Here is a 14729-nt window from a genome sequence, read left to right on the forward strand (position 1 = left end):
TGTGAAAGAGTGCTACAGTGACTGAGGTGCACATCTGACATTAGCCCGAGGTGGAAGACGTTGGATAAGTGTCATTGCCAATTAACAGGACACTCTTAATTTCCTCCTCAAAAACACAGTCTACCTACTCGTGCACAAGGAGGCAGGCAAGGCCTCTGTCATGAAACTGTTCTGAAGTTTGAACAAGAGTGCACTGGTTGGATACAGAAAATGGCCCACTGGTAATTGTGTGGACGATCAAATTCCTTACTTGCGTGAGGAATCTCCAGTCATGCTACGACGATCGTTGGTTATGTGGTGTGTTGCATGACGTGGGTCATTGTGGTCGTATTGTTCTTGGCGGTTTTACTTTCTCCTGGGCAGTGTCTTTACCAGACGGGTGACCCCAGCCATTATCAATACTCTTCAGAGACTGTCTGCCTGGCGTCAGTGGTCCCATAACCACCTGCCCCCACGGCTTCACATGACCCTGATCGGGGGCCAAGCTGGTGCTACACCTTGCCCAAGGGTGACCCATATGCTAGCGAAGGGAGGGAGCACCTTACACCTCCTTTGGCTGAGACATGTCTCCACTCTGTCACCCCACAACAATACAGGTATTAATAGTCAATAGAATCTACATGTTAGGGGCCAATGTAACTTCAGAATTAGTAGAACAACTAACCAATAGGGTGTCACCCCAGAATTTTTCATTTGCGTTCTTGTCTTGTCTTGGTACGTGAATTGGCTCCGGTCCTCATGCTTTCCCAAGAGAAGCTATGCTCTTCAACGGCCTCGTGCGCCTGAGCTGACTTCACACACACTCAAAACTATCCTTGCCTGGACATTGTCTTAACCCTTGCCTTGCCGCAACTTCCACCAAAACACTGCTGCTTCCCTTGTGCTCTCAGCCAAGGTGACTTCGATCAGTGGTGACCACGTTCCTGGTGTGGGAGCTGGTTTATGCCCTCTGGCTTCCAGGGTCCCAGAATGCAGCAGCTAATTAGCTACACTTTTATCAGTTTCTGGGAAACGCGGAGTACTGGAAGTTGTGGAAGATGGGATAGAAATAGGCTTTGTGCTCCGGTGCGCAAATATTCTTTTCATCGCTTTTTAATGTGACCTTCTGGTTACTCATAGCTTGTAAAACCTTTAGCTGGCCGGTGTAGTGACATCAGCACCGGACTTCAAGGCCAATGGTCCCAGGTTCGAATCCGGCCGGCCCCTTGCATGAGGAGCCAGCAACTTGGCCCTCATAAGCAAAAATAAACAAAATGCTGAAGGAAACAGCAAGATGGGGGGGAAAAGTACAAAGTCCAGGTTAGCAGAATTTGTGGGTTGAAAAAATCACACTGGTGCACTCCCCACTTCACAGACCATGTTCTTTTCTAGTGCAGAAGGTTCAGGAGCACCTTTACCAGAGGTCTGCAGCAGTTTTTAATTTTATTTTTTTTACTTATTCAGTAACAGGCCTAATGAGTCTGTGCCATATAGTTACAGCCATGTGAATTAACTCCCCCCTCAATGTAGGAGGAAACCAGAGCACGCAGGAGAAACCCACTCCTTACAGACAGTGGCAGGAATTGAACCCGGCTTACTGGCGTTCTAGTGACGTTACACCAACTGTGCTACCCCAGGTCAAGAAAGCAAATGGCCGACACCTTCTCCAGGGCAATTAGAACAGGCAAAATAAAAAGCCCAGATCCCATGAAGTTTTTCCAAAAGTAATACCACTAATTTTTTTCTTAAATATACATATCAAAATTTTAAAATAAACATCCACATAAAAACTGTAGAATTCAAAACCCAGAGTGGTTGCCAAGGGAACATTTTATTTAAATAATTACAAACAATTCAGTTTTAAATCACATCTTCATTTAAAATTTTAGAAGCTTTAAAGCTGTAATGCAGTTGAGTAGATTTTGTAAACAAAATAAATCGAGTCTCTTTGAGAAAGGAAGTTTGAAGAAAAGTTTTGGTGTGTTGTAGCCATGGATACCGGTCATCCCGCTGTCAGGTTGGTGCCTGCACTGGGAGACAGTCACCAGTAGGGGGCAGTGGTGGTCTGTCCTCCGAACCCAGCCCAAACAAACCACTATAAAGCCAACCCACAAAACAAACCCTCAACACGTCAGCGGCTGGGTGCGTTGGATGAGGTATGAGCGGAGTGTATGGCCACCAGGTAGCTTAGATCTGTAGAACAGGACCCTGTGATTTCTGAAGTTTGACTCCCAAACAGTCTGATGCGGAGGATAAGAAGATTTCCCTTCTTGTGAAAGGCACCCTGGGTCCCGGCTACCACGGACTCGAGCGACTCCTGGCCAACCACACTCCGATTTGATCATCGATTCTCTGTTCAAAAAAAGAGGAATGAACGTACAATCGGAACAATCAAACTGGATTTGCGGATTTTCACTGCCCGGTCCGATGTCTGAGGTGTTAATGCCACGGTGCGCCCCCTCCAGTCTGGAATCATGGCTCCTCCCTGGACTCCCCAGGGGCTGTAAGTCGTTCGGTTTGGGAGGTCAGATGTGTGGTCTCGCTCCCCCCCCCACCCCACTGGGACCCTCAAACACAACCCGCGGCAACCAGCAACAGAGTGCAGACATCTCCACCCCCTCGGGGGGAGTGGGCTGCGTGTGGAGAAGGCAGAGGACGCGAGTGTGGAGAAGGCAGCCCCCCCCACCATGCACATCCCACCGTGCCCCCCACCCCCCACCACGGGTCTCACCTTTCGGGCCTGCTGCAGGGAGGGCGGGTCGTCCTTCTCGGGGGGGTTCATGTTGGCACAGTGAGCGGTGCCATTAATGAGGACCGCCAGCTCCGAGCGAGACTGGTTCTTCAGCACACTCAAGGCGTGCCAGGGGTCGATGTCACCTTGATGCAGAGAACAGCGCCATTAGGGAGGAGAGGAGAAGCCCACCCCATACCTGCAGACAACCTCCCTCCCACAACTCTCCCCACCAAAGGCCCCCACTCTCAGCCCTCAACCCAACAACTCCACTAGAATTCTTCTCCCCACCCCAAAAAACCGATAGTCAGCCAACAGACTGGCCCTGCCCCCAGACCCCGCTCAGAACTGCTGGATTCTGGTGTTTTAATCTTTCAGAAGTCGGGAAAGCAGCACAAAACTTATTGCTTCATAATCGTTTTATTAATCTTTGATAAAGCAAAAAAACAATTGAAATAGTCAGTGACACGGCCTAGGGAAAGCTAAGGTCAAGACAGACTAAGCCACACTGCTTTGTGTTTAGTTGTTTTACCCATAAGAAAAATACCCATTCAAATTTATAGATAAGAGTTAACTAATGAGGTGGCTCTTATTCAAATAATGTAGAACAAAGAAGCTTACAGAATCATACTTTGCATAACCATGAAGGAGGCATATTAAACTGTTACTTGCATACAATTATATGAAATATAACCAATTAAGCTGTTAGAAAGTAACAATTAAACAGTAAAATCTAAGAATTAAATAGTCAGATCCAACAGTGCCTTCACTAATATTCCCTCTAAGGTGTGTGCGCTCACACATCTTTTGCTACGAGAGCACAAAGGAATTTAAACTGCGCACAAAAGGTTGTCACCCTCTATCTCGTCGGCAGGTTAAGTACATTTCACGATCATACACAATCACATTTCCTTTTCTGGTTTCTGATCTAGTTGAGGCAACGTGTGTGTCCTTGAGCAAGGCAGCTAATCACACATTGCTCTGCGACGACACCCGTGCCAAGCTGTATGGGTCCTAGTGCCCTTCCCTCGGACAACATCGGTGTCGTGGAGAGGGGAGACTTGCAGCATGGGCAACTGCTGGTCTTCCATACAACCTTGCTCAGGCCTGCGCCCTGGAAACCTTCCAAGGCGCAAATCCATGGTCTGACAAGATTAATGGATGCCTATTATTATTATTCTGATGTAGACAATGTTGACAACGTGGAGTTTGCAATGATTTGTCTGCAGATTTTAGGACTGGCTTATTTATACTGTTTTTACTGAAGAAATTATTCAGTGCGCACACGTTGTCACTGGGCAAAAAAAATTGCACAACATAAGATTTTTGCGCACACTGATCATTACAAATTAGAGGGATCATTGCTCTTCACTGCCAGGAATTCACCCGCTCCCCGTACGACCCACCCTCGCTACTTTGCAACCCACAGGAAGCAGGCAGGGGTGTAGGCGAGGTGGGGAGGGACAGAGAATTCTCCGGGCTGCTGAGCACCTGTGTGTCTGGGTTCCTCACCTCCCCCTGGAGAGGGTCACCCTTACACCAAGGCAAGGAGAAGAGGTGCAAGTAAAATACATCTAATTTATAAGAATGTATGTGTGTTCTGGGCCCAGTTACTTTAATTATTTTATTTCATTACTGGCGACAACACAGCGTTTTTGGAAGCTTCAGTGGCCAGAAATCTTTGTTGGCACCCACCTGATGCAATATCCAGACCAGCCACAAGGTGTCACCAGCACCCTGGGCCAGCCGTGTCCCGGGGCATTTTCCAGTGGCGGAAATCGGATTTGCGGGTCGGAGGGTTCGCGGAGTGCAAGTGCAGAGTTTGCGGGAAAGCGGGGCCGCGCGACAGGCGGGGCGGCAAAGGCAGCGTCGGCCCTCATCAGCCAGGGCAGCTGTACATACGTTATGTGTCGGTGATGCAAGTCGCTGGTGAGGCCACACATTGTGGAGAATTGTGTAAAGTTCTGGACACCCTCTTATAGGAGACATTGTCAAGGTGGACAGTGGGTGGGACAGATTTAAGGATGTGGCCTGGGCTTTCGGGGGGGGGGGTGGCATGAGTTTATAGGGAGAGGTTGCCAACGCTGGATCTTTATTCCTGGGAGAATCGGAGAATGAGAGGTGACCTCGTAAAAGTTCAGAATCATGAGGGGCTTGGATAAAATGGACGGCCATAATCTTTCTCCCCCAGGGTTGGGTAGTCCAAAGTTCGAGAGCATAGAGAAGAGGGAAGAAATTTTACAGATCGAAAACACCTTTACATAGAAGATAGTCACCTGTGGTGGTTTCTTAAGGATGTTATAGGTAATAGGTAAGCTCCCACTACCTACTAAATGCCCCCAATGGTGTGCGTCTCAAATAGCCTCTGACATCCAAGTCCAGCTCCTGGCCTTCACATGTGGCTTAGCTACTAAGCCCAGTCGAACTGTTTCTACTGACAGGAGAAGGGGCAAAGTCAGGTTACTGGCGCCTTAAAAACCAGTCGCTTCGGGCAGATGGGGCTCGTCAGCCGTGGTTGGCAGCTCGTCTAGAAGGAAAACTCTGATCTCAAACCTCCGCTACCTTGCTCACGGGGAAGGCTTTGGGAGTAAACCAGAGGGAAAAGTCCGGAGTTGGAGTCCTACGTTGAGTTCAACACGACTGGCAACTCCTGCAACGCTGCTGGTACCAAACTGTATCAGTCTCTGCCGTTCCTTTGGGTTCATCAGATGCATGCAGACGGGGAGACAACTGCAACATTTTGGCACGTTTGGACAGATACGTACACGGAGGGAAACAGTTTTGGAGGGTTTCGGGCCATGGGCAGCTGGGAGGATGCTGTCCATGGCTGGATTGGTCTCGGACTCCAAAGGCCAGTATTTAACGGCCAGTTGTCTAAAGACCGGTACGAAGGCAGTCCATTACCTACACGAGGTGCCTGCGCTGATCTTGTTCACTTGCAGTCAAAAGAGCTGGCAGCGTACACTGGATTAATCCCTCCGTCAATATCTAAGCTTTATGGTACGGTAGCAGTATCGATAGTTTAATTTGTTGTTTTTCATTTAAATACACAACTTATTCCTCAGTTAAACAGTAGTTTGTCTTTTTCTTTTATACCTGTTTAACTATTTCTTTGAAACTTCCACCTAATTGGGACAGCCACCTAAATGGGCCAAAATGTACTGACCCAGTTAACCTGAATCCACCGTATATTCTTGTTAGAAACCGTAGAAAAACTACAGCACCGAAACAGACCTTTTGGCCCTTCTTGGCTGCGCCGAACCATTTTCTGCCTAGTCCCACTGACCTGCACACGGACCATATCCCTCCATACACCTCCCATCCATGTATCTGTCCAATTTATTCTTAAATGTTAAAAAAGAACCCGCATTTACCACCTCGTCTGGCAGCTCATTCCACACTCCCACCACTCTCTGTGTGAAGAAGCCCCCCCTAATGTTCCCTTTAAACTTCCCCCCCCCTCACCCTTAACCCATGTCCTCTGGTTTTTTTCTCCCCTTGCCTCAGTGGAAAAAGCCTGCTTGCATTCACTCTATCTATACCCATCATAATTTTATATACCTCTATCAAATCTCCCCTCATTCTTCTACATTCCAGGGAATAAAGTCCTAACCTATTCAACATTTCTCTGTAACTGAGTTTCTCAAGTCCCGGCAACATCCTTGTAAACCTTCCCTGCACTCTTTCAACCTTATTTATATCCTTCCTGTAATTTGGTGACCAAAACTGAACACAATACTCCAGATTCGGCCTCACCAATGCCTTATACAACCTCATCATAACATTCCAGCTCTTATACTCAATACTTTGATTAATAAACACCAATGTACCAAAAGCTCTCTTTACGATCCTATCTACCTGTGACACCACTTTTAGGGAATTTTGTATCTGTATTCCCAGATCCCTCTGTTCCACTGCACTCCTCAGTGTCTTACCATTTACCCTGTATGTTCTACCTTGGTTTGTCCTTCCAACGTGCAATACCTCACACTTGTCTGTATTAAACTCCATCTGCCATTTTTCAGCCCATTTTTCCAGCTGGTCCAAGTCCCTCTGCAGGCTCTGAAAACCTTCCTCACTGTCAACTACACCTCCAATCTTTGTATCATCAGCAAATTTGCTGATTTGTTATAATTAGTAGTAAGTTTAATGCACTGCTCTGTACTGCTGCAAAAGAACATCTCACGACGTTTAATTCTGAACATTTTGTAAAGCCTGAAAAGTCCTCTCTGAAGACAATTTATAGACAAACGTCCCCTTTTATTAAAAGCATTGGTTCAATTATTTTGTTACTGGGCCAAAAAAGATGTTGAATCCAGAGTATCCAAGTTTTGATTTGAGATTATCCAAGACTTTAAACTTCAGCCCACCTGACACATAGGGTTGGGAATTCTTCTCAAGTTACACTTAACAGGTCATCTGTGACACCCAGCCCGCTGGAGACGAGACACAGGACCCTCAGGTACCCCTGACCCTGCCCACAGGGTGGAGGGTGTGCCCGTGTGCCAGCAGCGACTCCCTCCCTCCCCAACCCTAAACCACATCACCACCACCTACCGTTGACAAATATGATACGGCTGGACTTGGGCTCGTCAGCTCCATAGTACTCGTTGGTGAAGGCAACTGCACCCTGTACACTGCCGGCACTGATGCCAAACACCTGGGCGCAGATGTCCACCTGAGACGGCAGCGTCAGCCAGCGGGAGAGGGGGCAGCTCTCGTCCTCGCAGGTTTGGTCTGGGCAGGAGGGGGCGAGGTTAAAATGAGAAACAGGAGTGAGTTGGCAGAAAAGAGGGAGAAGTGTCCCCTCAACACCTTTTGCTTAATAGCAATTGGAAACCACTAATTTTTTTAATAAATCATTTGTACTTTTATTAAAGTCAGAGTTTAAACATAATTTGTACTTTTTGAACAAACGCACGCATTTTTCAGATTATGTAGCGGTTCGTCGCCAGCTACTGGCAGAAGGTGGTATAGCAGTTTATCACCTTACTCATTTTTCATTAAGTCCATTATCCATGTAACCATATAACAATTACAGCACGGAAACAGGCCATCTCGGCCCTTCTAGTCCGTGCCGAACTTTTACTCTCACCTAGTCCCACCGACCTGCACTCAGCCCATAACCCTCCATTCCTTTCCTGTCCATATATCTATCCAACTTAACTTTAAATGACAACATCGAACCTACCTCAACCACTTCTGCTGGAAGCTCGTTCCACACAGCTACCACTCTCTGAGTAAAGAAGTTCCCCTTCATGTTACCCCTAAACTTTTGCCCTTTAACATTCGACTCATGTCCTCTTGTTTGAATCTCCCCCACTCTCAATGGAAAAAGCCTATCCACGTCAACTCTATCAATCCCCCTCATAATTTTAAACACCTCTATCAAGTCCCCCCTCAACCTTCTACGCTCCAAAGAATAAAGACCCAACTTGTTCAACCTTTCTCTGTAACTTAGGAGATGAAACCCAGGTAACATTCTAGTAAATCTTCTCTGTACTCTCTCTAATTTGTTGACATCTTTCCTATAATTTGGTGACCAGAACTGTACACAATACTCCAAATTTGGCCTTACCATTGCCTTGTACAATTTCAACATTACATCCCAACTCCTATACTCAATGATAGGAGAAGACAGGAGGGGGAGGGATAGAGCCGAGAGCTGGACAGGTGATAGGCAAAAGGGGATACGAGAGGATCATGGGACAGGAGGTCCGGGAAGAACCTCCGGGAAGAACCCGGACCTCCTGTCCCATGATCCTCTCGTATCCCCTTTTGCCTATCACCTGTCCAGCTCTCGGCTCTATCTCTCCCCCTCCTGTCTTCTCCTATCATTTTGCATCTCCCCCTCCCCCTCCAGCTTTCAAATCCCTCACTCACTCTTCCTTCAGTTAGTCCTGACGAAGGGTCCCGGCCTGAAACGTCGACTGCGCCTCTTCCTATAGATGCTGCTTGGCCTGCTGCGTTCACCAGCAACTTTGATGTGTGTTGCTTGAATTTCCAGCATCTGCAGAATTCCTGTTGTTTCCTATACTCAATGCTCTGATTTATAAAGGCCAGCATACCAAAAGCTTTCTTCACCACCCTATCTACATGAGATTCCACCTTCAGGGAACTATGCACCATTATTCCTAGATCCCTCTGTTCTACTGCATTCTTCAATGCCCTACCATTTACCATGCATGTCCTATTTTGATTAGTCCTACCAAAATGTAGCACATTTATCAGCATTAAACTCCATCTGCCATCTCTCAGCCCACTCTTCTAACTGGCCTAAATCTCTGCAAGCTTTGAAAACCTACTTCATTATCCACAACGCCACCTATCTTAGTATCATCTGCATACTTACTAATCCAATTTACCACCCCATCATCCAGATCATTAATGTATATGACAAACAACATTGGACCCAGTACAGATCCCTGAGGCACACCACTAGTCACCAGCCTCCAATCTGACAAACAGTTATCCACCACTACTCTCTGGCGTCTCCCATCCAGCCACTGCCAAATCTATTTTACTACTTCAATATTAATACCTAACGATTGAACCTTCCTAACTAACCTTCCGTGTGGAACCTTGTCAAAGGTGAAGTCCATATAGACAACATCCACCGCTTGTAATTGTGCAACTAGTGATTGGGTTATTTTATCTAAGGAATTTTTCTTATCTTGATTATAAAAGGCGATGGATTTTTCAGAGGCATCATCTTATCATCTTTACTTTTCATTCAGCTCTGCTTGTTTCTCAGCTCTGTATTCAAGTGCTTGATTAAAGTTTAAAATAAATGACTGTTAAGATTTAAGAATGTTTGCCATTCTTGACCCCGGGAAGGACCCCCAAGGTTCAGAGAAATGACAGTGACATCACCAGACTGAGTGTCACAAACTCAAGACCCAAGAGACCAAGTCTGAGTAATCAGTGCAATCAGGGACAATCAGAGAAGGAAGTCTTAGCCAGAGTCATGGAAAGAGGCCCTTCGCTCCATCGAATCTGTGCCCACCACCCATTTACACAAACCCAATTTTATTCCCCCCCCCGACACATTCCTATCAACAGATTGCACCCCTCACCCACCAACAAGCAGACAATTAACCCACCAACCTGCACGCGTTCTGGGACACGAGGAGAACCTGCAAACTTCGTACAGGCATTTAACGGGAGTTCAGGATTGAACCTGTGAACTCGCTGTGCTCTCCCCCACGCGCCAAGCGGGGCCTGGGGCTAATATCATTCCCCCGTTGGGGGAGCCACAGTATTTCATGGGAGCCATGCCCGACAACAGCCCCTTCATCAGCTGCGAGCCTCTTGGAGACGGAGGATGTCAATGGCGCTATATAAACGCAACCTCAGCCCGGCAGGGGCTGGACCAGGCAGAAGCTGGGGGGGGGGCGGGGGGCGCGAGGAATACCAGCAGCAATTCTCCTTCTGCAGTGGAAGTTACTCCAGCAGATCAATCCCTTCCGGGAATCCGTACGGGAATGCCGGGCTCAACGCGGACCACGGAGAGGAAGGCGAGGGGCAGGAACTCACAGTAGCCGAACTCGGCGCAGGTCTGGTAGTACCACTGCCTTTCCCCGACGCCAAAGGGTTTCACCACAGTGCTGTGCAGGAGCTCCAGGGCGTTCTGGTGAGAGTTGTCCGTGCAGTTCTTACTCATCTGCTTCAGGTAGCCCTGGAAAGAGAAGCAAGTCAGGCCGGAAGCTGCAGAGAGAGTGGACCTCTCACCTCAACCCTACCCAATCCCTGTTGGCCTTGACTGCTGCAGACTGGGACCTTACCACCATTCAGGGCCCCAGACAGTCCTTCCAGGTGAGGCGACACTTCACCTGTGAGTCGGCTGGGGTGATATACAGCGTCCGGTGCTCCCGATGTGGCGTTCTATATATTGGCGAGACCCAACACAGACTGGGAGATCATTTCGCTGAGCACCTGTGCTCTGTCCGCCAGAGAAAGCAGGATCTCCCAGTGGCCACACATTTTAATTCCACGTCCCATTCCCACCCTGACATGTCTATCCACGGCCTCCTCTACTGTAAAGATGAAACCACACTCAGGTTGGAGGAACAACACCTTATATTCCGTCTGGGTAGCCTCCAACCTGATGTCATGAACTTTGACTTCGCTAACTTCCGCGAATGCCCCACCTCCCCCTCGTACCCCATCCATTATTTATTTATATACACACATCCTTTCTCTCACTCTCCTTTTTCTCCCTCTGACTATACCCCTTGCCCATCCTCTGGGTTTCCCCCCCTCCCACTTTTCCTTCTCCCTGGGCCTCCTGTCCCATGATCCTCTCACATCCCTTTTGCCAGTCACCTGTCCAGCTCTTGGCTCCATCCCTCCCCCTCCTGTCTTCTCCTATCATTTTGGATCTCCCCCTCCCCCTCTCAAATCTCTTACCAGCTCTTCCTTCAGTTAGTCCTGACGAAGGGTCTCGGCCCGAAACGTCGACTGTACCTCTTCCTACAGATGCTGCCTGGCCTGCTGCGTTCACCAGCAACTTTGATGTGTGTTGCTGGTGTGTCAGTATTGCTTTGCGCAGTGCTGCCCTCTAGTGTTAACCAGCAATTCCACAGCTATGCCACTCGGGGACCGGGCCAAGTTTATTTTTGTCTTGTTGACTGTATGTTTGCCGTAACCATCTGTGCCTCTTGTGCTATGCGCAGAGTACTGAGTGCTGGTGGTAAGGTGTTTTGCACCTTGGCCCAGTGGAACACAGTTTCACTCAGCTACATTCATGTATGGTTCAATGATAATTAAACTTCAACTCATTTCCACCTCGACCAAGGCAACATTGAAAACGTGCACCAAAATAACCAACAGACACAAAACGCTCCTCCAGGAGGACCACACCCTTGTGGTAGGGTTTGGAGGGTTGTGTGCCTCAAAATCATGGAGAGCGATGCTGGCTGGTGTCAGGGCCTTGTGCTTTTGGCTCTTGGTGGGGTCACCCATGCCAAACAGGTCAAAGGGTAGAGGTCAGACTAAGAGTGGTCCACCAGTCCTCCAGGTTCGGGGGTGCAGCTCAGGGCTAACAACCCTGACTGTTACGGAAACAGCAGTGAAGAATCCTTCTACATCTGAGTGTGACAGTATTCCTGAGTCTCCACCCGGGACGGGGATGACTGACAGTAGTGAAAACTGAGAGGAAGCTACTGACACGACGAAGGAAGCCCTGACCACCACCAGAGATGGAGGAACTTCATTTGTTTCTCTTGTTTATCTCTTGTTTATAACCTACTAACCCGCACCGCTTTGGACAGTGAGAGGAAACCAGATTAGCCAGAGGAAACCCACATGGTCGTGGAGAGACTGTGCGTGAACCCCTTACAGAGGGCAACAGGGCTGAACCTGGGTCACTGGCACCGTAACAGAGGAACGTGAATCACTAAACTATCGTTACTTGTGGTTTTATTAAGACTTGCACACTGCTGCCACGAATCAAATTTCACGGCATTAGTGACAATAATCCTGATTCTCATTCAAGCAGCTCCCCCCCCCCCCGCCACCACCACCCCGAGCCGGACCCCGTTCCCAGCCACGGTTACCTGGTTAAGCATCACCAGCCTCTGGTAGGCCGAGCCCAGCGCTGGGTTGGTCATCACTTGACACAGGCTGCCGATGTCGTAGCCCAGCTGCTCCCGGTTGTACTGGACCGTCCCCATGACGACGTCGGCCAGGTTGCTGGCCAGCTCGTAGTAGTCGCCGGCGCCGCCCAGCCTCTGGCAGGACCGGAAGTCAGACTCCAGCCTCGCCGCTTCGCCCTGCGCCAGGGCGCGGTCCAGCTGGGAGAAGGCCTGCGTCACGGCGTCCCGGCACTGCCGAGGGAAAGGAAGCAGTGAGAACCAGCCCTCGAAGGAGATCCACGGGGGGGAGGCAGCACAGAAATGGGCCCTTCAGCCCATCGAGTGTATGCTAGGTTAGTGCCCACCCCTTTTTTTCTTAAAAAGCTCCTGTCAACCCAGAATTCTATCCCTCCACTTGCACGTTAGGGGAAATCACAGCAGGCTGTTAACCCAACAATCTGGGCTGCGGGTGAAAACTGGAGCTCCCTCGGGAAACCCACAGTGTCACAGGAAGCTCGCGGAATCGGAAGCTGGGATCGGACCCAGGGTCTCTGGCACCGAGACCCTGCACACAGCACAGCCATTCCCCTCATGCTTCAGAAGGGACAGCAAGTAGTTTACCCCACGGTGGAAGTACCCCAGGACAGACGGTCAAGATGAGAGGAAGAAAACAGGAGATCTGGGGTGGGGAGGGGGTTGTCCTCACCCAGAGGATGAATGGACTGCAAGGGACTGGTAAATGCCGAAATTCTCCCAACCCAACTTTTAAAGATTATCTGTCTGAGCACTTGAATTGGCAATTCACGGAAGACTACTGACCCACTGCAGGCGAATGGGGCTAGTACAAGCAGGTAGAATAGTCAGCCTGGAAATGAGGGGCTGAAGGGCCTTTTTCCATTGTTATTATGCGCCATGTTGTGTGACATCATCATTATGTGCTGCGATCTCAGCAAATTTTTCCAACAGAAGTGGTTTGCCATTGCCATCTTCTGGGCAGTATCTTCACAAGACCGGTGACCCCTCCCAGCCATTATCAGTACTCTTCAGAGATTGTCTGCCTGGCGTCAGTGGTCGCATAACCAGGGCTTGTGATCTGCACCGGCTGCTCATATGGCTTCACGTGACCCTGATCGGGGACTACTCCTTGCCCAAAGGTGGCCTGTAGGCTTGCAGAGGAAAGGAGCACCTTACACCTCCTTTAGTAGAGATGCATCTCCAACACCATCCCCCCCCCCACTCATTTCCATACTTAATGGTTTTAAACCCCAGGGCCTTGGGCGGACTCAGAAAGCCCAGGGGAAGAGCAGCCCTTGAAGGTGTTGTTCGGTGTGGGAGGGGCAGCCCCACGATCGAGCGGCCAGGGTGGGGTCTCCGAGGCCCAAACCTGCTGGGGTCTGATAATCGGTTTCAGGGAAGGAGTCTGAAGGGAAGTGGGGAAGTTTGTCTGTCAGTCTCCACTCCCTCAGACACGATCCTGGATTCTGTCTCTGTGAGGAGTGAATTAGCAGTACTCGACGGTGGGGGCAGGTGGGTGAAGGGAGGGGAGGGGAAGGCAGCAGGCAAGGGCAATGTATTTACTAATCTACAGACAGAGCCTGGATCTTCAAGCCACACTGCCTGACATCCCCTGAATTTAACCCTAGCCTAATCACAGGATGATTTACAATGACCAATTAGCACGTCTTCGGACCGTGGGAGGAAACCAGAGCACCCGGAGGAAACCTACGCAGTCACGGGGGGCACCTACAAACCCCTAACAGAGGGGGCCAGGATTGACCCCCGACGCCCAAACTGCGTAGCGTCGCGCTAACCGTGGCGCACTAAAGGCAGTCACTGCGTCCCGACGACGCGCGAATGAACAATCCAACGTGCTTGACCCTACTCATACCTTGGGAGAGCCTCCGACCACCGGGTTGGACAGACTCTGAGACACCACCTGTGGAAGAGAAGCAGGGTTAACACAACAGACTCCACCACTCCACCCACAGACCCTCCAAGCCTGATTCGACAGCGCAGAGGTATCGTTACTGCATGTAACCCAGACTGACACCCCTGGGTGCGTGATGGGACAGGACAGGGGGGTGTAATTGTTTCAAATTCAGACTGACCCACCCCTGGGTGTGTGATGGGACAGTACAGAGACATCGTTACTGTATGTAACCCAGACTGACACCCCTGGGTGTGTGATGGGACAGGACAGAGGGGTGTAATTGTACGTAACCCAGACACCCCAGGTGTGTGATGGGACAGGACAGGGGGGTGTAATTGTATCAAATTCAGACTGACCCACCCCTGGGTGTGTGAAGGGACAGTATAGAGGGGTGTAATTGTACCTAACCAGGACTGACACCCCGGGTGTGTGATGGGACAGGACAGGGGGGGTGTAATTGTTTCAAATTCAGACTGACCCACCCCTGGGTGTGTGATGGGACAGTATAGAGGGG

The 14729-nt window shown here is 49.5% G+C and overlaps 1 protein-coding gene across 1 annotated transcript in view; it reads right to left on the bottom strand.

Moving 5' to 3' along the window:
* Positions 1–1796: 1796 nt before the first annotated feature.
* Positions 1797–14729, bottom strand: part of prss16 (serine protease 16) — a 30114-nt gene continuing 17181 nt past the window's right edge. Inside the window, 6 exon segments of the mRNA XM_063059992.1 lie at positions 1797–2331; positions 2711–2856; positions 7268–7447; positions 10247–10388; positions 12268–12537; positions 14174–14221. Coding sequence (XP_062916062.1) covers positions 2275–2331; positions 2711–2856; positions 7268–7447; positions 10247–10388; positions 12268–12537; positions 14174–14221 — 843 coding nt within the window. The 3' untranslated portion in view covers positions 1797–2274.

Source organism: Mobula hypostoma, chromosome 10 (assembly GCF_963921235.1).
Source record: "Mobula hypostoma chromosome 10, sMobHyp1.1, whole genome shotgun sequence".
Lineage (NCBI taxonomy): Eukaryota > Metazoa > Chordata > Chondrichthyes > Myliobatiformes > Myliobatidae > Mobula > Mobula hypostoma.